The following is a 24,374-nucleotide window of genomic DNA, read 5'->3' on the forward strand; positions in this document are numbered from 1 at the left end:
CATGAGGAACTGTATTTAAAGGGCCAGAAGGTTGAGAATCACTGTCCTAGAGATTCCTTGGTTGCAAGTAACAGAAACCCTCAAGCTAGCTTAATAATAAGGTACATGTACACAATGGAATACTACGCTGCTATAAAAAAGAAGGAATTCTTACCATTTGCAGCAGCATGGGTGGAACTGGAGAGCATTATGCTAAGAGAAATAAGCCAGTCAGAGAAAGATAAATATCACATGATCTCATTTATGGATAATAAAGAACATTAGAACCTAATGAACAAAAAGATAGATACAGAGGCAGAGAAGCATCAAACAGACTGTCAAATTACAGCGGGAAGGCTGGGGAGTGTTTGGGGAGGGGTAAGAGATCAATGGAGGGACTTGTATGCATGCATATAAGCACAACCAATGGACACAAGAGGGGGGGGGAGCGGGGGATAAGGCATGTGTGTGGGGGGGCGGGGGAGGCCGGAGAAGGTCAATGGGGGAAAAAAGGAGACATATGTACTACTATTTATAATACTTTAAACAAGAAAATAAAATTTTAAAAAGCTAGCTTAATAATAAGACAATTAATTAAAAGGAAATAGGGACTTATTTTATTGTATTATAGATACCAAACGCCGAACGGGCCGGAAGAGGCACTGGGGCAAAAGACTTATTGTTGACAGTATTACAGCTGTCCCTCACCCAACCTCCGCTTCGCTCCTCCCCCTGCCCCTGCCCCTGCCCCTGCCCAACCCTTCACACTATTTATTGTCCCTGTCCATGGGCTATGCATGTAAGACCATCCTGATTTTTATAACACCTTAGGCTAGTTTTGTTGTTTTTAGACTTCATTTCACGTTTGTGAAATTCATGCATTTGCTTTTGAATTGTACTCCCCTTTGTTAGCTAGGATAAGGATCAACCTGCATCTTTCGAAAAGCTTTTTTCTTCTCTGATTTTAATCACTGCCTCCGGCGATAGTAAAGCTTAGTGACTGCGGGCAGGGACTTCTCAGGGGTTAGTGTTCACGCTGCAGACGTTGAGAGGCTGTCAGAGGCTGAAACACCTGACAAGTGGGTTGGTTTCTTGCAGTGGTTCTCAACCTTCCTAATGCCACGGCCCTTTGGTACAGTTCCTCATGCTGTGGTGACCCCCAACCATAAAATTCTCGTTGCTACTTCTTAACTGTAATTTTACTGTTATGAATCGTAATGTAATTATATATGTGTTTTCCGATGGTCTTAGGTGACCCCTGTGAAAGGGTCGTTCGACCCCCAAAGGGGTCGCGACCCACAGGTTGAGAACCGCTGTTAGGGGCTTTTACTGAGAGTCTGGAGCCAGCAGAGCCGAATACAGTCCCAGAATCCACACCCGGTGAGAACTGGAGACTTGCAGAATGGTCAGTGGCGGGGGCGCGGGCACCCCGGAAGTGCTTCCGCAAACCACAGGGACAGGAGAACGCGTGTTAAGGGTTATAGTGTGTGGCGCCTGGTATAGTAGCCTTAACCCCGGTCGCGCCGTCACGTGCCCAACGCAGCCCCACTTAGTCCCTGATGACACAACCATGTCGCTGGTGCCAGAACCCAGTGAAAATCACTGTTCTCTCCAGGGTTCTCCATGGTTAACTTCTCGTTCTCTCCCGTTTTAACAACATAAATAGACTGCCCCTTTTCCCTTTTGTGTCCATTTCTCGCAGAGGCTCACAGCTTAGCCTCAAACAAGATGGCTGCCTAGTTGTTCCGCTGTCCTAGAGGGGACGGAAGCAGCCGTCTCTCTAGTCAACTTCCGACTTGGAGCTCGAAGACCGATACGTTCCTTCCGGGTTGCGGTAAGGTTCCGAGTTGCGACTGCGCAGCCGGGGCAAACAAGGCGTACGCACAAACGTACACTGGTTCTGGCGGAGAGGAATGGCGTTACACTTCTCGCGAGAGTTCAGCGTCGCTAGGAGGCTCGCGGGAAGGAGGGGCGGAGCCAGGTTCGGCGGGATGGGGCGGGGCTGAGGGGGAAGGGCGGCGGGCGGCGCTGGGGGCTGTGACGCCGGACTCGCGAAGGTTCCAGAGGCGCCGCGCGCGGTAGGCGGGCCGCGGTGTGGTGCAGGGTCAGGGTCGTCGCAGGGCTGCGGGCGCTGCGAGTCACGTGGGTGCGGCGTTTCCTGTTCTTTCCCCCGCGGGGCTGCGGCTCGTGCCTTGCCTACCCAGCCGGACCATGGCTTCAGCTGTGGAGGAGGTAAGGATCCCGCCTCATCTTCCTCCGTCGCCCCGTCGCGGTCGCTCGCCTCCACCGCCCGGTTTCCCGTGCTGACTGCCCTGCGGCCGCCCCCCTGGCAGCTTCCTGCGCCGTCGGGTCCCCGCGCTTCCCCGGCCTCATCCCTGCGGCGGCCCCTGGAGCCGAGCTGCTCCTGCGGGAAAGTTGCCGGTGGCCGGGCCGGGGTCTCTCCCCGCGCGCGGTGCGGGTGAGCGGGGTGTGTCGGGCGGGCTTCTCGGCCTCGGGTAGTGCGGGTGGTGGACCGAGCGGCTGGTCACCTTCACGTTTGCCCCAGGCCCTTTCGGCGCCCGCTGTGGCAGCCCCGGGGCCGTGACGCTTCCTTAAATCAGGGCCGATCGCGAACCCCGAGGGTCGCTCCAGGTGGAAGGTGGCGGGCGGGGGGCACGTCTGGTCCCAGCCCGCGGACTCTCCGTCGCGAGTCGCCCGGTGCTGCGGGGCGCGCGGCTGTGCCGCTCGGAGCCGGGGGCTGTGCGGACCCAGGCGCAGTTCTGCGGAACGGGCTGGGCGGGCAGCCGTCTGCTCACGGGGAGGTGGTTGTCACTGAGCGGGGAAGAGCCTCCTCCGCGCCTCCGGTCTGTTCTGTAAACTGCACCGAAGCGGCCCAACTCTCCTGGAGACATTTGGAAATTCCACCTGGGGCGAATGCTGTTCGGGGGGCTCCTTTCCTGGCCGGATTCGAACGTCGGTGTCCCAGGGACGTGCTGGGTGTCTAGATTTGTTGCCTGGACATCTTTCCCTCAATAGGAACACGTCTGGGGAATCTCACATGTGACTCTTAAGTCTCATGCTCTGGTTTAAATGAAGACAAAGTGTGTGTGTATTTAAGTGTTATTCTGGGTAACTTGCCACAAGTTTATGTTATGGGTGAAAGATAGGCCTTGGGGTACTGGGTGCCCTGAGGAAATAACCTCTGAAGTGACTTGACAGTCTTAACATCAGGATAGCTCAGTATTCATCCTCTTCAAAGTAAGGGACTTGCTTTTTTTTTTTTTTTTTTTTTTTTTGCGGAGGTGGGGGGCGGGGAGGAGGGAGAAAAAAGGGAGAGACAGAGAAAGGAAGGGAGAGAGGGAGAGGAACATCAGTTTGTTTTTCCACTTATATATGCAGTCATTGGCTGATTCTTGTGTGTGTCCTGACCCGAGATGGAACTTGAAACCTTGGCACATCTGACGATGCTCTGACCAACTGAGCTACCCTGCCAGGACCAGGGGGCTTTCTCAGTTGAGGTACTTAAACTCAGGGATGCTTGGTGGAGGGTGTTTTGTGAGAGTGAAAATGCACTGTTTTTAACCAATTTAAAGCATACAAATCAGTGCATTTTAGTATAGTCACAGTGTTGTGAAACCATCACTGCTAATCCAGAACATTTTCATCACACCCCAAAAGAAACCTAGGGGTCCATGAAAAAGTCACTCCTCATTCTTCCTCCGCCAGCAGCCACCAATCCAGTTCTGTCTTTATGGATTTGCCTATTCTGGGCATTGCATATAAATAGAAGCTTACAGTATGTGGCCTTTGGCTTTTTGGTTCCTTTTCACGTAGCATAATATTTTCAAGTTCGTCCATGGTGGAGCTTGTATTCCTTTCTATGACTTAATAACATGCCATTAGATGGATACACCACATTTTGTTTATCAGTTAATCAATTGATGGACATTTGAATTATTTCTACTTTTTGATGGTTAGGAACAACGCTGCTATGAATACTTGTGAACAGCTTTTTATGCAGACATGGCTTTCAGTTTTCTTTAGTGTATATCTATGAGTAGAATTGCAGCATCATATGGCAACTAACTCTGAGAAATTGCCAAACTCCTTCCCAAAGTGGCTGTACCATTTTACATCCCCACAAGCAGTGTCTGAAGATGCCCTTGTTATTTCCTGGGCGTTTTTGTTGTTGACATTAGCCATCTTGATGGGTATGACGTGGTATTTCATTGTGGTTCTGATGTGCATTTCCTTAATGACTAATGAATGAAGCTGAGCATCTTCTCATGTGCTTAGTGGTTTTGCCATTTGTATATTTTTTGAGAAATGTCTTTTCAGTCCTTTCCCCACTTTGAGGCACTTGATTTTAGTGCCTTTATAGTGTAGGATTTGGCACTAGATTAGAAGATAAATTTGAATGTGTTTATGGGTGGGTATAAAAGGGATATGTGATTTTTGCATAAGGAAAACAAGTGAATGCCAAGGTAAATTAGATGAGAAGCTGCTCTATCTAAGGCACCTTAAAGTATGCGTGCAGGAAAGGCACCAGAGGGATCACTTTTACTGGTTTCAGGACCGCAGGAACAGAACAATTGAGGAATACCAAAACGGCCTGCTTGACGTTGTTTCAGACTTACAGTGGATGTACCTTACGTTTGTAGTTTGTAGTGCTTGAGAGCCAAAACTGGCTACAAAGGGCCTGGGAATCCGTTAATTCTCAGAGTTCTTTTCAGGGTCTGCTCAAAAAAGGATTTCTATTCTAATCAAGAAGTAAAACCTCTTGTTTGGGACATTTTTAAAACTAAATTCTCACTCTAGGAACATAAACTAATTTTAATTTCAACATTTTTATCGGTATTAGAATCATATGAAAAATTTAAACCATTATAATAAAAAATATTGCTTTGCTTTGAACTAAAACATCTTGGTGTTATGCTCCCAAGATAAGCTTGCAATTTTTTTGTCTTAATAATATGAGCTCGGGGTCGTGAGTATGGACAGGAGACGGCACAGTTGGACTTTTTATACTGTTATCAGTTACAGATGGTGAAGCAAGGGCATCTGAGTTAAATGAGATAATACAAGAGTTGGATAAGAGAAAGCATTCATTTTTCTGTCACTGCATTTTTTATAAGACTTGAGAAACATTAGGACTCCTAAACTCTACTTCAGATATTATACTGAGTTATTTAACGATGTTTATATTGAGCTTTTTATGTCCTCAGGATATAATGTAAGCATCCTCCTATCAAATTGCTAGTATTGGCCAGAATGTAAAATTATTTTAAGAAAAACAAATTCCTTACTTGTAATGTCTCAGAGGATAATTGGAAAAATATTTTTTAAGCCCATTAATTTTCTAACAGTGTCTTTACTCTCAAACTTAAAAAACTGTTGGCTCTACCTTTAGAAAGTAGAAGTAGACTTCAGTAGGCGAGGTACTGGCATGAGGAAAGAACAGGTGGCTTTTCTAATGATCAGGAGTATGTTGGATTGTTTGCCCAGGCTTTTTCTCTCTATTGTGCAACCAAGTCCAAGACTTTTGATCATAAATATAAGCCTGGAGCTTCAGAACAAGACTTTTTCTTAAAAGCAGAGATACATTTTCTTTATCTTTTGTCTTAAAAATTCAAACTTTTTTAGGTGTAATATTTAGGTATTTGGTGAAGGAATATTAGCGAAGAACAATTCCTGATAGAGTTAGATGACCTCAGTCAAGTTACTAGAGCGTTTCACCACTCATCATGTATTCCCTCATCCTTTTACTTTAATATTTTTAAAATTCCAAATTTTAAAATTCCTGATGACTAGGACTGCACGTTATAAGGGAATCTATGAACTCATTTTCTACTTAAAAAAATGATTTCTTCATCTCAATTTAAATCACAGAAGTATCTTGTAAATATAATGTTCTACAACAGCCCTAGCCAGTTTGGCTCAGGGAATGGAACGTTGGCCTGCAGACTGAAGGTTCCCGGGTTCTGTTCCGGTCAAGGGCACATGCCTGGGTTGTGGGCTCGATTTCCAGAAGGGGGCGTACAGGAAGCAGCCGATCAATGAATCTTTCTCACCATCGATGTTTTTGTCTCTCTCTTCCTCTGAAATCAATAAAAATATATTTTAAGAAAATGTTCAACAAAGGCAGATAATGGTTTACCAAACTCAAAAATTTAGGCTTGACTACCTATTGTTATTGCAAGATTGTTAAGTTTTCATTTTTTTATTTAAAATAGGCTGGAGGAAAGAATTCAAGTTACTACCCAACCTGAGAAAATTTAAATGAACGTCCTTAATTCTTAGCTCTTATTTCAGAAAACTGAAATGACCAAAAGGCATAATACCAAGTTTTATCTTATCATAACTGACTTTTACTTTAACGCAGCTACAGAAAGATCTTGAGGAGGTGAAGGTGCTGCTGGAAAAGGCCACTAGAAAGAGAGTGCGTGATGCTCTTACAGCTGAAAAATCCAAGATTGAGACCGAAGTCAAGAACAAGACGCAGCAGAAATCACCAAGGAAAGCAGAACTTGACAATGAAAAGCCAGCTGCAGTGGTTGCTCCCATTACAACGGGATATACAGTGAAAATCAGTAATTATGGTATGACACGCTCCCCTACATCCAGCTCTTTTTTTCCTGTGAGCAACTGAGTCCTCAGTAATGACCAACTAACATAACAAACTTAATTTTAAAAATAGTTTTGAGTGTTTGTTTTGGTGGTTTGAATACATCACTTATTTAATAAGATGCTTTTTAAGAGATGAAAAAGGATAGTCTAAGGATACATTCTAGAAGCTATTACCAGAGCAAGTTGATTTAGTACAATGATGAATAGCAACAAGAAAGAACCTACTCGGTATATATGGAACAGAGTTTTTTGTTTTGATTTTCATCCTGTTTTGCATTTCATTTTGCCAAACAACCACTAATATTAATTGAGGAAAGAAATCTAGTTAAATTTTTGAGTATCTATGTGCCACTGTTGTGCTTGGACTTGTGGACATGTTATTGGTGGGGGGCACTCCTTGTCCCTACTGGTTTTTGGTGGGAGTAGGCTTGCAATGACCTAAGAAAAAGAATTTTCTGATACTCGCACTGGAGGGTAAGGTACTGTAGAAAACTTTATTTCTGTGGAATTATATACCTGAGTTTCCAAGATCCCATTTTCCTTTGTCCTGCCATAGCAGTATAGCTATGGCTTCAGCAGAGCTTGGATCAAAGCTGTTGCCTAGAGTTTTCATTTCATGTTGGAGCAGTGTCCATCCAGTCCAGCATTGAGCTAGGTTGGCCTGTGTTTCCAGTTGCAGTCCATCAGTCTGTTGTGTGTAGGGTCTGCAGGGCCATGTGGCTGTGGAGGGAACGTGGGCAAATGCAGGAGAGCCCAGTGAGCCAAGAGCACCAAGAGATCAAGCTCCTTTGTTTGGGGGCAAGCACCTTTGGGGGATTATGTATTCCCAAATTTTCATGAGCTTGCATAGGCCATGCCCCCTATAGCCAATCCATGGTTCCCCAGGTTAGATCAGCAGGCAAGTACCTTCCCTAGGTCACCCCAACTTTTCTGCACATCTCCCCTTTGTTAGACCCCTCCCTCCAGTGTTTTGCAGGGAATGGGCCAGTAGTTGGCTGGGGAATGTGAAAGTGCAGCTTCCTGGTGAAGCTGCCCAAAATGGCCATGCTAATCATGCCTGGCCTTCCCTTTGTTCTTTGTTCCTTTGTTATTGTTAATAACTAGAGGCCCTGTGCATGAAAATTCATGCATTGGAGGGGGCGGTCCCTCAGCACGGCCTGCCCCCTCTCACAGTCAGGGAGCCCTCAGGGGTGGGAGGCGACCCATCACACCTCTGCTGCTGCCACTGCCGGCAGCGCAAGCCTCGGCCGGCCCTGGACGGCTGTGGGGCTGAGGGGACTGGGGGACTCTGTAGGCCTTGCCACACACCTGCCGCTCTGGTGGGGCTGAGGGGACTGGGCGCCGCCATCTTTGAGGGTGTGGCAGTCAATTAGCATATTCCCTCCTTCTTGGTTGTGGGTGCCTCTATGTGATGGTGTGAGGGTCAGTTAGCATATTCTCTCTTTATTAGATAGGACTAGCTGATTACAGTGATATCAGATGCACAACAATGACGAAGACCCAGACCCTGCTTATGGTGCTTGGGACAAAGATAAAACTAATACCACAAAAATCTAACAATACCATTTGTCCTCAGTAGATCGTAACTTTTTTTGTTTTGTAAGCAGGACGACTTAAATCTGAGTGGTGAATTATTATGAAGGCAAGGACAGCCTTAGGTTTCTTTTTGTACATAGTAAATCCTTAATAAATTTACAAATTATGGGAATGCAGCTGATGAAATGATTCTACTTGTAGAAGAGACATTTGAGTTTGAAGGGTGCATTCAGCAAGTGTGAAAAAAGAAAGGGAATTTCATGAACAAATGACATGAATAGAGACATTAAAGGCATCAGATCATGTATTTTTAAAAATATATATATTTTTATTGATTTTGGAGAGGAAAAGAGAGGAGGGGAGAGATAGAAATATCAATGATGAGAGAATCATTGACCAGCTGCCTTCTGCATGCCCCACACTGGGGACTGAGACTGCAACCCAGGCATTTGCCCTGACGGAATCAAACCATGACTTCCTGGTTCATAGGCCGACAACCACTGAACCACACTGGCTGGGCTCAAACCATGTATTTTGAGTATTGTCATAATGAAAAGCAGTGTGTGTCATGCTTAAGAGATGTACTATAGGAGTTATGCTATGTATTTAGTTGATTGATACAGGAAAATAGTCTAAAGGTGGTAGGATTATGGCACATTAAGGAAGAACCTAGATTTGTGTTTAGGGAGATACTTAATGTGAAAGATGGATTGAATGAATGGGAAAAGGTTAGATGAAGTTCTACAGGACTCTGTAGGACTTTTTAAAAAATTGACACTTTTATTCTATAGCACAAACTGGGGAAGTGTTAGGGATATATATATAATTGTATACAGTAAACATAATATGCTTTTATGTGATGTTTGTATATTTTTTGTGTTGACAAATCATCTAGATCAGCGGTTCTCAATCTGTGGGTCGTAACCCCTTTGGGGGTCGCCTTGGGGTCACCTAAGACCATCGGAAAACACATATATAATTACATATTGTTTTTGTGATTAATCACTATGCTTTAATTATGTTCAATTTGTAACAATGAAATTGGGGTCACCACAACATGAGGAACTGTATTAAAGGGTCGCAGCATTAGGAAGGTTGAGAACCACTGATCTAGATTATAATGTCAGTAGTTTGACAGTATATACTGAAATGGCATTTAGTAAATGTTAGGTTAGTCAAATTAGCAGATTTGGGTGAATTGGACTCTATATTTTACTTTGTCAAAGAAGGGAATTGAGGAAGCTATGATTGGTTGTGTTTGTTGAACTGCTTAGATAAGTAGAAATGACTATGGAATTAGTACTGATGTTTAGTAATCCAGTTTAGTGGAGAATACCAATATTTAGGGATAGGACAAAATTATTTCCATAAATAGGGGAAACAAACTACTATTAAATAATATACTAAGACCCTAGCCTGTTTTGCTCAGTGGATAGAGCCGTCGGCCTGTGGACTGAAGGGTCCCAGGTTCGATTCTGGTCAAGGGCACATACCTTGGTTACAAGCTCCTCCCTAGCCTGGCCCTGGTCAGGGCTCGTACAGGAGGCAGCCAATTGATGTGTTTCTCTCACATCAATATTTCTTTATGTATTTCCCTCTCTCTTTCTAAAAATCAATGGAAAAGCATTCTCGGATGAGGATATATCCTATGTAATAAAAGGGTAATATGCAAACTGACCCTAAGAGCAGAACAACTGGGAATGACTGGTCACTATGATACACACTGACCACCAGAGGGCAGATGCTCAATGCAAGAGCTGCCCCCTGGTGGTCAGTGTGCTCCCACAGGGGGAGCTCTGCTCATCCACAAGCCAGGCTGACGGCTGCCAGTACAGTGGTGGTGGTGGGAGCCTCTTCCGCCTCCTCAGCAGCATTAAGGATGTCCGACTGCAGCTTAGGGTTGCTCCGTGCTGGCAAGTGGACATCACCCAAGGGCTCCCGGGCTGCCAGAGGGATGTCTTATTGCTAGCTTAGGTCCAATCCACCGGGGAGCGGGCCTAAGCCAACAGGTGATCATTCCCCGAGGGGTCCCAGACTGCAAGAGGGCACAGGCCGGGCTGAGGGACCCACCCCTTCTGAGTGCACAAATTCTGTGCACCGGGCCTCTAGTGTGTGTGTGTGTGTGTGTATATGTGTATATATATATACACATATACACACACACACACATATTTTTTAAGGACCATATTCTTTATTTTGAGGAATAAAACATGGGCTTTGTGTTCAGTAAACACGGATTTGATTCCAAGTTCTACTACTGGCTAAATGCCTAATTTGGGGTAGATTACTTAACTGCTTTGAAGCTCTTCTCCATCTAGAAAAATATTTATATTTTAATTTTTTCATGTTTCTATTACTAGATTTCCATTTTACTTAGTTTATGATAAGCCATATGCACTTACTGTTTTAGAGATAGTGTCAGACTTCACTCATGTCTTTTTTTGTTGTTTTGTTACTAGGGTGGGATCAGTCAGACAAGTTTGTGAAAATCTATATTACCTTAACTGGAGTCCAGCACGTTCCCACGGAGAATGTGCAGGTGCACTTCACAGAGAGGTGAGTTCCCATTATGGGGAAGACAGTGAGCTGTGAGGCAGCGATGACTTTGTGATGGCCTCTTTTTTTTACAGTATCTAAAATTCTGCTTAAATTTAGAATCAATTGCCCTACACATCTGCTTTGAAGGTGTGCATCTTCTCTGGGATGGCCAGATGCTCAACTGTGGCTTATTTCCACAAGAACTAGATAGCACCTTTCATAGAACCAGAAAGATAATATGTTTGTTATTATGTTGTAGGTCATTTGATCTTTTGGTAAAGAATCTAAATGGGAAGAATTACTCCATGATTGTGAACAATCTCTTGAAACCCATCTCTGTGGAAGGCAGTTCAAAAAAAGTAAGTCTGCTTTTTTTGTCATATTGTGAAATCTCATTAAATTGTACCTGGCCAATTTAGAATTGAGATGAAGTAAAATAAGTTAATCCTGTATAACAAAAATCAGCAGACTACAGCATGTTGCTTATTTTGTAAGTACAGTTTTGTTTGAACACAGCCACACTTGTTTGTGTATTGTATGTGCGACTGCTTTTGTGCTATGACGACAGAATTAAGTAGCTACAGCAGATCACGTGGCCCACAAAGCCTAAAACATTTACTCTCTTGTCCTTTATAGAAGAAGTTTGCCAACCCCTGCTCCAGAAAAACAGATTATTATAGGAATATTGCATTAAATTCTGGAGAGGACTATGCTTTTAAAATGGTTAAGAGTGGGACTTGAGTTTTAATGCCAGTCTTGCCACTTATTGGTTGTGACCTTTTGGCAGGTCACTTAATAACTTCCTGTCCCAGTTTCCTCAGTTGTACTATGGGAATAATTTATTTCACAAAGCTGAAATTATATACTGAAATGAAATATATATAAAGTTTAAATTAATAGTAGCTATTATTAGAAGCTTTATGTGGTTTTGATACATAAAAGGACTTAAGTACTTAGCCTAGTTGGAGTTAGAAGCTATAAAAATAAACTGTCTTGTCCAGCCAGTCTTGCTCAGTGGTTGAGCGTCAACCTGTGTGCCAGGAGGTCACGGTTCGATTCCTGGTCAGGGCACATGCTGGGGTTGTGGGCTTGATTCCCAGTGTGGGGCATGCAGGAGGCAATTGATCAATGATTCCTTTCTTACCATTGATGTTTCCATCTCTCTCTCCCTCTCCCTTCCTCTCTGAAATCTATTAAATATGTGTTTTAAAAAATAAACTATCTTTTCAAAAACTGTTATTCACACTTTTCCCTAGTTCAGATAATCCCTCTTTTCTACCTGATTTAAATAAATGAGATTTAATACATCTGGTATATAGATGTCTCATTCTGCCATCTATACATAGAATTATGTAGCAGCTTAAAGGTAATACTGGAATATAATTTATTGATTAACTTGTGTCTCACTCCTCAGTTTTCATCAGCTAATTCCATAGTTGAAGGATACTTTATAGACTCCTGTCCTAGGAGTTACATGGATCATTGCTGAAAGAGTTGTATACTCTTACTTGTCCTGTTTTCTTATTACCTTTCAGACTCAGTGATACTGCCTTTATGATTGGATTTTCTGCCTGTCTCTGACCCCTCTTACTATGTTACTCCACGCTTCACCAAAATCCAGCCACTCCTTTTTTCTTTTTATTCAAACACCAAAATCATCCCATTTTGGAGCCCTTATCGTTGCTGTACCAGTTGCTTCGAAGACTCTTTTTCCTGGATCTTGGAGAGTGCTTCCTGATGAAGGTCCTTCCCCAGCTCCCATTAGCACCCTCTTTGTCTTGAGAGCACTTAGTACTCTTAATTTTCCCTGTTGTGGTCTTTCTCGTCCATGATTGTTCAGACTCTGGCCTCTATTCATAAAGGTATTACTAGTTCTTAAAACAGGTCCTACACATTAAAGTAATGATTAGTGAATAAATAATTGTCTTCTAAGCATTCATGCTTATCTCCTTGTATTCTAGGTCAAGACAGATACAGTCATTATCTTATGTAGAAAGAAAGCGGAAAACACACGGTGGGACTACCTGACTCAAGTTGAAAAAGAGTGCAAAGAGAAAGAGTGAGTTCACTTTCATTTTCTTAAGAAATTTAATGTATTCTTTGCTGGATTATAAATTTTTAATAGTTTACCTTTTTAGATAACAGAGTTGTATAGTCTGTGATTTGACCATTTACCTCTCAGTGTCCACTGACTAACCCAATTATCTTAACTTATGCTCCAACTATCAGAACCTACTGGAAGTGTCCAGCATTTTGCATTTGGTTGGCTCTTTTTTGCTGGTTCTTAACCCTGGACCAATAGTGCTGCTCTAGATACGGTGCCCATTCCCAGAGAGTTCATTTTAGTAGTTCCAGAGAGACCCAGATACCCTGTGGTTTTTGAGTTCCATAGAAGTTTCTGGTAATGTAGTTATGGAGTTTCATTGTCACTGATGTAGAGTGGAAAAGATAGAATAATTTTATCCGACTTTAATGCTATTCTAAAAAATGTTTATTCAAGGCACTTCCATTTTAGGTCACACATTCCTCTCTATTGGTAATGTACTACATGGAATGAGTTAGCCATCCACCTTTCTCTCACTCCTCTCTCATAGCCAGCATGCATTTGGTATGTGGTTGACTAGAGTTGGGCACTCTCTGTGGAACTGATTTTTAAATCTAGAGTGAATTACCTGAGTACAGAACCCTGTCTTATTGTATATCTCCAATGTCCAGTATATAACTTGGCACTTAATAAATGAGGTGAGTAAAGAATTAAATATGAGTTAATTGGCCCTGACTGGTTTGGCTCAGTGGATAGAGCGTCGGCCTACAGAATGAAGGGTCCCAGGTTCGATTCCAGTCAAGGGCATGTACCTTGGTTGTGGGCACATCCCCAGTAGGGGGTGTACGAGAGGCAGCTGATCAGTGTTTCTCTCTCATCGATGTTTCTAACTCTCTATCCCTTTCCCTTCCTCTCTGTAAAAAATCAATAAAATATATTAAAAATAAATAAATAAATAAGAGTTAATTGGCCTAGGTTGAACATTGATTGCACGAAGGGTATTAACTACATTAAGGACTGTTGCTTTTACTGCCAGGCCCAGGCCCATACCCATATATCTCAGGCTTAAGAGGAGGGATTTTCTAATTAAAAAATACGAACTTCAGTGTGTGTCCATATGTAGCGTATGTTTGTGTTTTTCTCTCAAAATATTTTTTTTTCAAATAATATGAGGAAACATGCTTTAAAAAAAAGACAGTTCAGAAAAGTAAATGCTTATTTACTTACGTCTTCTGCTAAAAATTAACCAAAATCTCACTGTCCCAAGAAAACTCCTAGCCGTTTTGATAACCCCTCTTTGCTACAACCAGAAACATAATGTGTGGGTGTATATTGTTTTCATTAAGATGAATTTGTTATGTGCTGTATTAATTGTGACTATCTTTAGATACTCAATATCTTCCCCTTACCTCCACTCCTCTGCTTGCTACAAACGTTAACCTGATTTGTATCTTCCCATACTTAGTAATCAATCATGCATATAAAATTTGTCAGTAAATGGGATCATTTGTGTATATACACACACATAATTTTTAGATGTATATATACATACTTCTTAATTATTACGTTTTCTTTTTAACAGAAAGCCCTCCTATGACACTGAAACAGATCCTAGTGAGGGACTGATGAATGTTCTAAAGAAAATTTATGAAGATGGAGATGATGATATGAAGCGAACCATTAATAAAGCCTGGGTACAATCAAGAGAGAAGCAAGCCAAAGGAGAGACAGAATTCTGAGACTTTAAAGTTCTTTCGGGAATTGTGATGTGGAAATAATGATGTTTCCAATAAGGACATGTTGGTGAGCTGCAGATACATTTAACAGATAATTTTACAGAGCCTTCTTCTAAGTAAAAGCAATGAATTCTCCTGCTGGAGGATTTATTTAAATAAAATATGCTTATTCAACAGTTCCTCTAAAGATGGTTTCCTTAGTAAACTGGTCATTTTGTTCAAGAAAGATTAATATTTGCATTCTCATGTGAAATGTAAAGAAGCAAGTCTTGCCTAATGAAAATGCCATATTGTGTGTATTTTTGTTCAGCTAGGAGGTGGGGAAAAAAATGTTACCGCTTATTAAGTTCTTGACATCAGTTCTCACCAATGTAAGAACAAGTAAATAAAACTTGAATTTTTTCAGAAAATGCAAATTTGTATTTGTGCTTCAAGGTTGCTATAGAGACATTAATTTCTTTTCTGTTAGCAGCTTAAGTAATACATATGCCATGCATAACAATGTCCTAATGATCCAATCACAAATGTTTTTCTCTGGGTTTAGATACAGTTTTTTATGAATAAATTGAAACTAAATCTGATTTTGACAAGAATAAACAAATATCTTTGTATAGTACCAATTAGTAAGTTTTGCCATGGATCAGATAGCTTACAAAAGGCAATAACCATAAGCTAAAAACAAATGTAAAATCCATCTTTTCTATTTTCAGTGAAGTTAGGTTTTTATTCAGTGGAATATCTTTACTATCTGTTTATCCAGGAAAAGTTAGGCTTTGGGGGAGAAATGGTTTATTTTAGAGGGAATTGCTGCTCCTAAAAACAAGAAGAAGAGCAAAAAACCTATGATCTCCATAACTATGTTATGTTGGAGGTATTTGCCAGTGCAACTGAGGAATAAGAGAAGACAAACACATAGAGGAGATCCAAGAGGAGATTAGCCAAGACTACTATAATGAGAGAATTTGGTATAAGTGGTAGAATAAAATTTATTAGGTAGCATTTAAAATGAATAAACAGCCTATATGTAGGCTAGTTGTTAATACTACTGAACATGTTAGTAAAACTATAATTAAAGCTGTGATGATGACACATGAATAAACAGACCAATGGAACAGAATAGAAAAAGACCCAAGGCAGAAGTTGTATTGAGCTTCACTTTATTGCACTCCACAGGTGTTGCATTATTTACAAATTGAAGGCAAGACCCTCCACCAGCAAAAAGATTACAACTCGCTTTATGCGATACTCAATTTATTTCAGTGGTCTGGAACTTCACCTGCAATCTCTCCAAGGTATGCCTCTAATAGCATTTCAACAAGGGGCAGAGATGGGCTTTTATTGAGATAACCAAAAATAACCATATGCATACATTGCAAACAGATGAAAGCTAATATATATGTGAAGCCATGTGAGTATTAGAAGACAAGGATAGAACTCCTTTATTACCTAAGAGTGAGGGAAACCTATACTATGTGACTTAAAATCTAGCGGTAATAAGGCTAAATATTGGTTAATTCTAACTACATAGTAAATGTTTACATAGCCAAAAAAAAAATCCCACAATAAAAAATACATGATGTGTCAAGAAGATTCCAAAATTAAGAAATTGTTGTTCACAGAAAAAGAAATGCAAGTGAACTTCAACGTAAAAAGATGCCCACCTTGTTCGGAAGAGAAATTTAAAAACACTTTTTTACCTTTTATTGGGAAAACCCAAAGCTGAGCATACTGATTGTTGAGGGTATGGGAAAATTCATATAAGGGAATGGAACCAAAATGATGAGAAGGTTAAAACTTGTGTAGAAGGACAGTTGGTAATCTCTACCAGAATTACATGTGCATTTATCATCTGGCTCACGATTCTAGGCTCTTTCCCCACAGGCAACTGGCCAGAATTTGGAATATGTGCAAAAGATTGGAAACACCCAAATGTCAATTAATATCTGACTAGCTGAATAAAGTATGGTACATTCACACGGGGAGTACTTAGAGTCACAAAAAGAAATGAAGATTATTTCTGTACACTAGTGTATTGAATAATTACCAGCATACAGTAAGTGGAAAGGCAAAGTGCAGAATGCCATTTGTGGTGTACTAGTACTTACCTGCCTTAGTGTTAGAATGGGTGGAAATGTGAATGCACACACATACATGTATTTGCTTGTACAGTGGGGCCTTGACTTACAAGTTTAATTCGTTCCGAGACCGAGCTCGTTAAGGAGCTCGTTAAGGAGCTCATTAACTCAAATTACTCTGTCAACTCAATGCAAAAAATCGGTAGAGAGACAGCTGGTAGGTATCTCAAAAAACTCGTTAGTCGGGACACTCGTAAGTCAAGGCCCCACTGTATTTCAAAAAGAAACTGGAAGAGTAAGCCCAAAGTAATAAAAACGGTAAATAATGAGAAAAGAGAGACAAGATGGAAGCAGTATTTACGTGAATGTACCATTTTCTTTAGTTTTGGTTTTAGAACCATCTAAAATTTAATTTAAAAGCTAAATAAAAAATAACCCTAAAATTTGGGGAAAAACACCTAATGCATGTCAGATTATAAATGCATGTTACTTTCAAATGACTTTAGAACATGGTATTTTGACTGTCCATCACTAGTGAGATAGTGAAACTAGACTGATATCATGAGGAGCTAAGGTTTTTATAAGTATAAAATCAATATAAACTATTTTTATCTTGAAAAAATATCCATTTCTTTGCAAGTCTCACCAATAGAGCTTAAAAGTTTACAGCAATGACAATTCAGAATTCATTAGTTATGAGTAGCACCCCAAGTGCACACCATTTCCTACTAACAGGACCCGGGATGCAAAAAAACTGTGCCCGGCTGGTGTGGTTCAGTGGTTGAGCTTTGACCCATGAACCAGGAGGTCACGGTTTGATTCCCGGTCAGGGCACATGCCTATGTTGTGGGCTCGAGCCCCAGTGTGGGGCATGCAGGAGGCAGCCAATCAATGATACTCTCTCATCATTGATGTTTCAATCTCCCCTTCTCCCTTCCTCTCTCTGAAATTAATAACATTTTTTAAAAAATTGTCTGAGGCAGGAAATACAAAGGTAAGCCTGGGTTATCTTATGCTAGAAAGTGAGGGAAGATCATATATCCTATATCAAGTCAACAGGATAAAGGACCCAGTCGTGGGAGTATAAGGGGCACTGGAAGGATTAATTTGAGTCTCAAAATAATGTCTGGAGTGGATTGAAACAAAATCTACAAGTTTGGGAGAGTGAAAGATTATTTGTTACCTTTGGAAGTTGCTAGAGCATCAATTCATTTACTCTGAAAATTGATAGAAAATTATGCATTTACTGGTCTTTATTGTAAGTAAAACATTTCAGAATAATAAATTGATAAGGGAAGTTCCTACAGACAAATTGCAGCTAATGCAGAAAAAGTGATGATATTTAGAATATCTCCATTGCAATCCTTAGTGATAGATGATAGGTTAATAAATGATGAATTTTATATGTAGGGGTCAGGCTGAGCCCCCTGATGAATTATCACTAAAAGTTGGACAACCAGGTATGTGCCTTCTAATGTGATGTAATAGAGTACACAACACACTTGTGAAAATTCATTTAAAAAAAATTGGACCTGTGTCTAGTAAGCCTTTAGATGTAACAACCAGTTTATAGGAAAGACAGGAATAAGTTAAAGGTCACATGAAGAAGCCAACAGCCCAATGTTAGACACTACAGTACAAATAACCTGGCTCCTCCAAATGGAAGACATGGAGAAAAGGGAGACAGAGCAACCAGATTTGGGTTGCCCTTGGATCCTGAGCCAAACAAGAAAAGTCGGGGCGTGTCTTACCAGTGAATGCCAGAGATCAGCAAATGTGATGTTCTAGTTATAATTTGATTAATACTAGTTTCTAGTTGGGATTTGCTAGAGAATTCCAGTTTGTAAACTGGAAGATAAATTTAGGGAACATGAATCCAAGGTATACTGACAATTCCCTCTCATAACTTCATCTCCACCAAGTTCTTGACTCTGCTATCCACCTGCACAGTAGACTTCGGGATGAAACAGCCTCTCAAACAGTGCATGGCTGAGACCTGAACTTAGAGATCTTGTTTCCCTTAAACCCATTCTTTCCCCCCAGATCTTCTATCTGGGAGTTGCCTTCTGTCATCTATCTAGTCACCCTTACCAGGAACCCAGAGAGCCCTTTTACTTATTAAATATAAGCAGTCTCTAAGTCTTACCGAATTTTCTTTCCTAAATAATACTTAGATCTGTCCTGTCATCTCCTTTGTTAATATCACTACTTAGTTCAGGCACTTGTCTACCTGAACAATTAAGACATTGTCCTGACCCATTATCTTGTATGGAGCCTTTTCCTCTCATGACTATCTCTACCACACAGCAGTAGAGCAAGCTGATGTCATTCCTTTGCTTAAGACTCCAATAACTGGTATTTAAATTCAGTCTTAACTCTTTGCCATATATGACATTTTCCATGGTATGGTCCTTGTTTTGCACTACATGTTTGATACACTGAAGTGACGAGTTTCACAGTTTGATGTGTCTAGCCCTTTGCTTGCACCATTCTGTCTGCAAAGAATCACATCCCTGGCCTCCTGATGTAAGTGCAGGTATCGGCTCCAGGAATACTGTCCCAACATTAAGTCAGTGCTGCCATACTGCTCTGCACGTTGTTATCACCGGGCTGATCCACACTGTTACTGCTACTTTCACTCTTTTGCTACAGGTGAAATAAATATGAATATAGAGAATATATACTTTCAACAAAACTTTCCCTTTTTGCATAGATTTTTAGGGGCTTTGTTCTAAGGGTCCTTGAAGATGGAACAAGAAAACACTTAGTGCTTCAGCCATCATACAAAAATTGAGCATTAGCTAATCCAGACATCAGCTCTACCCTCCCACATACTGTTTTTCTAACAGTGAACTAACAGCACAGTGAATTGTGCAGGTTAGGGAAGCCAGCCCAGCATTACAGAGTGCCTGCCATAGGTGAGCTAGCTCCATGTCAATGATTTGGATGAACTATGAGATAAATCCTGCTTTCTGAGATAATGCCCTTAAATACAGGAACCCTTTTTTGTTGTTAGAAGATTAAATTTGAAGGAAAAGGCAAGCATACAAAGCATATTTTCACAGAAAATATTTTTATTACTCTGCATCATGCTTGGGAACACTTACGTTTCATTTAGTCCAACAGGAAAGAAGATTCACTGACAGAATGAAACATCCAGGTTTCTTCATTGAAAATTTAAAAGTAATTTAACTAGACATCAGGTAGACTAGATTCCTATTAAAACTAGGTTTTTGTCTGTTAGAAGAGTGTTGTCTTGTCAGAACTGGTTCCCTGCAAGCGCAGTAGGTTCTGGAGCTAAGGCAGTTTACCACATGGCCCGCTGGACCCCAGACATCTGCCCATGGTCAGCTAAGTGACGGAAGACGATCCGACTAAGCCTCCAGCGCCGCTTCACACCACGTGGACGGGACGTCATAACACACCGATTTCTGATCCTAACGGGACAGCTATCCCGGGGAAGGGCAGCAATTTCTTCATCGGCCACATCCTAAGGGAAGTCACAACATTGTTACACAGACATGGTGAAGTCAATGATTAGAGGAAGAAAACAATAGGCTAGGTTCACTAATGTGGCCAGAGTTTGGCCAAAGAACCCTGAACATAGTAGGGAGCCTACACCTCAAAGTAGAAACAGACCAGAAAAATCACCAGCTCAGTAGTTGCACTGATCTTCAGTGTTTGTCTGGTCTCCATTTCATTATTTCTGCTTTTATCTTTGTTATTTCCTTTCTTCTGCTAATTTTGGGCTTAATTTGCTCTTTTTTTAGTTCCTTGGGGTATAAAGTTAGGTTATTTCCCATGCGACTTTTGAGTCATTGAAAGTATGAAACTTGTGGACTAAAGCTGAATTAGGAACAAATATGGTTGAGATGAGGTTGGAGAGGGAGTAAGGGTAGGATCCCCAGAGCTTTGACATCTGTGATAAAGATTCTGACTGATAGAAAAGCAAAGGTGAGTAATCAGATGAGATTTACATATTTAAAAGATCATTTGCAAGGTAGAGAGTCTGGTTAGGGCAAAAGTGGTTGAGAGGAGAAAAACAGATTACTACAGAGCAAGTATGACTGACCCTGTGCTAGACTGTGGTGGAAGCAAAATAATTACTCCAATGTATTAAAAGAACATAAATGAGAAAATGCACATGAAAGCCACTAAATTAACATAAATTATTAAGCATTAATAGTTCCTGATCTCCAAAAGCATATACATGAGTTGCTATTATGAAATAATTATATAAAACAACACAATTAGGTCAATAAATGACAGACAGTAAGTACTATAGGAAGAACTGGAGAAGAGAAAAATGACCAGATTGGAAGAATGAAGTTTCATAAGGCAGAAACTGAAGAATAGCTGCAAATTATTTATGTATGCACATAATATGTACACACACACACACACACACACACACACACACACACACTCCCTACCTCTCCTCGTTCCCAAAAACATGTAAGGCAGTTTACAATGAGGAAATTGGGGCAAAGGGAAAATGAGACAAAGCTACATGCTCTGAAAGCCTGTAATCTGGTTAGAACTGGGACATAAATACTGACTTGGAAGCTACTAGGCACAGGGCCATGATCAGGTCTCATAATTCAGAGAATCTCAGCACCATTATTGCTGCTCATACCAGACATTTCTTCAGGGAGTCTTCATAGATAATGTCCTCCACAACATCCTGAGCTGAGAGGGCCCCTTGTTACTCCCTAAATATAGGCAAGTACCTAAATGCCATTACAGTAAAAGCCGTAATGAGTGTCCAGCGCACTCAGTTTTCTGTTCATATGGCTTAATCTAGACAAGATTTAAAAGAATCTGTAGTAATTAATGGCTGATATATTCTGCCAGCTTCTATAAATGTATTTTATTTTTACTCTGGGCTTTTGATAAGTTGAGTGGCCTTGAGTTTGAGTTATACCCCCTGATGCTACTCTTGAATGCAAGTATTCTATCTATATCACCAGGTAGGTGCAGGACCTTCTGCTTCAGGATGCCAAACAGGGTTGTCATCCTCTTACTCAAGGAGTCTAATAAGAAAGTAAACCTAATTGGAAGGCCACCTCAGTACACAGAGGTGGCAAAGGAGTTCAGACAAGTAGGCTAGAAATGGCCCTGGGTGAAGAACACAGCCCCATGCATCAGCAAAGCTTAGGACACTGGAATGAGGCAGGGAGTAGGGGGAGGGGGGATTGGGGGGGGGGGGGCGTTCCGAGGTCAAATAACTGCCCAATTTCTGGTGTGGTTAGCATGCCCCAGTACTTTCTAAGCATCACCTACTGAAATGGCTAAAGGCTTAGTAGTTAGGAACGAATAATTCTCTTTAATCTGAAACTCACCAAAATCAGTTTCAAGGGTATTCATTTGTGTTGACTGAGAGCATTTGATCATATTCTCCAGAAATTATTTTGACAGTAAGTCACAACAAACAGTATCAAAAGTGGTCTGATTTGAGTTAATGACCTTGGGTGGTCAGGGATTCATCTTAATTAGCTAACCTGAAGGTATTTTGGCAAAATGGTATTCTTCCTAAGCGAATTAATCCGTAGCCTCTCATCTGCATATTCATAGGCCATTTTCCTTCTCTTCACATCACGCAACATTCTCCAGTCTACGTAGTAGCCTCGAACTTGGCCTGGAGCTGATGAAGGAACCATCTAAAAAAGAGAAAGGATAAGTGAGGGATAGTCAGACCCTGGCTCTGCCATGTCCCCATCCCGCAGTCCTCTTTTAGTCGCTACTTAGGATCAACTATTTTTTTTAGTAATTTTAAATAGACTTAATTCAGAATAAATACCTTTTATGGATGTACATTAAACCAAAATAGTGGCAATTAATACAATGCCAAAAATGTGTGTTGGAAGGTGAAACGTTTTTCCCTTAAATTCTTTACAATCAACTTTCTACCATTTCCTAACAGGTTTCTACAGGGTGTCACAAAAAAACACACTTTAAAAGCTGATAGCTCAATTTTGATTGAAATGTATTTTAATAAACACTGCCTTTGTAATTATTCCAAGTGTGTATATATGTTTTTGGGACACCCTATAGTTATTTTTTTTTTAAAAAACTTTCATTCTTTATACAACTTTTTTTCTGATTATAAAATACACTTTTAAAACTATACACTTTAAAAATGTATTGGTCTACATTTCTTCTGTGAATGTTTTGTGTTCTTTGCCCATATTTCTATTACATTGTTTTTTCTTATTTTATACCAGTGCTTTATATATTAAGATTGCCTTCGTTCTGTTCTGTACACATCCTATCCTGCCCCTCTGTCTCTTCTGTCATGTTAAAAACACTCACACACACAACACCCACTCTTAACTCGTCACTCTAGCTCCTGACCCATTTTTCTGCCCCACTTTGCAGCAAAACGTCTTCAGAGACTTGTCTCTACTCTGTGTCCGCTTTCTTTCCCATTCTTTCTTGAAGGCTTTCACCCCACCAACCTCCACCATGCTAACCCAGCAGCCCGTTCTCAGCCCTTCTTCATTTTTTAAAATATATTTTTTATTTCAGAGGGGAAGGGAGAGAGAGAAACATCAACAATGAGAGAGAATCATTGATCCTGCACACCCCACACTGGGGACCGAACACGCAACCCGGGCATGTGCCCTGACCGGGAACTGAACCGTGACTTCCCGAGTTGCCTACTCCCCGCTCCCTGAAATTGTCGCCTCCCGCTTCCAGGTCAGCCACTGCCGGCTCTCCTCCTCCCTCGCTGAGCTCCTTTCAAGTCTGCTTTGCTCGGCTCTCATGTCTTAACCGCGGGGTCCCCGGGGCCTCGCTCCCCGGACCCCTTTCCTGGTCCACCTGCACTCACTCCTAAGCCGTCAGGCCGCAGCTTTCAATGCTAGTCAGTTTCACGGTGACCGATGCCGAATGTACATCAGCTCGGGCCTCCTCTGAGTCGAGCCGGAGGAGGGGGGACCCCTGGGACGGGTCCGCGCCGAGCTCTGCAGGTGGCAGAGGAGTGGGGTGCCTGCGGTTTGGGGGGAAAGGGGGAAAGGGGGAAGGGTGGGGAAGAGGACCCGGGCCTGACCTGCCGGACGGTCCGCAGCAGTGAGCCCAGCATGGAGGTCGCCATGTTGTTCGCTGCAAAGTCAAACCGTTGCAACTTTATTGACACTGCCGAATAAGAGACACCCGCAGGGTGGGGCCTGGGCCGCAGGGGCGTGGCTTGGCGTGGCGGCGGGCGAGTCTGCGCCCTGCGGGATGGAGGGGTTAGTTGCAGAATGTGCGTTCCCGTGGTAATTCACGGTACTTGGGCAAATTGCAAACCTACGAACGCAGCTTTGATATCTATTGGGCAGCTTGATGCTCCCTTTCCTCCTGCTTTACCTATTCTCTTAAGCTGCCTTCGTTCCTACCCAAATCCTTTCCTTCAGTCCCTGCCCCCCACCTTCCATTCAGGATCACCAAAGTCTCTTCCCCCAAGTCCCCCGTCTCACTCACCTGCTCCTGCTCACATATCCTCCATTGAGTTTAGGGGGCTACTCGCCAGAAACCTACAATTATTGTCAACTCCTCTGTCATCCCGCCTGTAGATGTTGTAAATCTCTTTCCATTATAATGGTGATAATGACCATGTTGATGATAGCAATGATATAGTTCCCATTTATGTCTGTATATACACACACATACATATTCTGTATTGGAAGGGGAACTTTGCCATTTAAAAACTGCTGATTTCAGTCTGTAGTACAGGGAACTTTCTGGTCATCCCATTCATTTTTAAGTGTACAATTCAGTGGCATTAAGTACATTCACATGGCTGTGCAATCATAACCACATCTCCCGAACTTTTTATATTGCAAAACTGTGTACCATTAAACAATAACTTCCCATTTC

General features: G+C 41.7%; 2 protein-coding genes across 2 annotated transcripts; one reads left to right on the forward strand and one right to left on the reverse strand.

Moving 5' to 3' along the window:
• The first annotated feature begins 1,834 nt into the window (after window positions 1-1,834).
• Window positions 1,835-14,849, forward strand: CACYBP (calcyclin binding protein). The gene is made up of 6 exons (XM_081112115.1): window positions 1,835-2,211; window positions 6,341-6,557; window positions 10,581-10,677; window positions 10,919-11,018; window positions 12,621-12,718; window positions 14,286-14,849. Exons 1-6 carry the CDS (start codon window positions 2,191-2,193, stop codon window positions 14,440-14,442), a joined length of 690 nt encoding a protein of 229 aa, XP_080968241.1. The 5' UTR covers window positions 1,835-2,190; the 3' UTR covers window positions 14,443-14,849.
• Window positions 14,850-19,568: 4,719 nt separating this feature from the next.
• MRPS14 (mitochondrial ribosomal protein S14) lies at window positions 19,569-23,639 on the reverse strand. Its single transcript, XM_081112116.1, has 3 exons — window positions 23,566-23,639; window positions 22,016-22,174; window positions 19,569-20,004 (listed from the first exon to the last, which is right to left on the reverse strand). Exons 1-3 carry the CDS (start codon window positions 23,608-23,610, stop codon window positions 19,822-19,824), a joined length of 387 nt encoding a protein of 128 aa, XP_080968242.1. The 5' UTR covers window positions 23,611-23,639; the 3' UTR covers window positions 19,569-19,821.
• Window positions 23,640-24,374: the final 735 nt, after the last annotated feature.

The sequence above is a fragment of the Myotis nattereri genome, assembly GCF_964212035.1.
Source record: "Myotis nattereri genome assembly, chromosome: 18".
NCBI classification, from domain to species: Eukaryota; Metazoa; Chordata; class Mammalia; order Chiroptera; family Vespertilionidae; genus Myotis; species Myotis nattereri.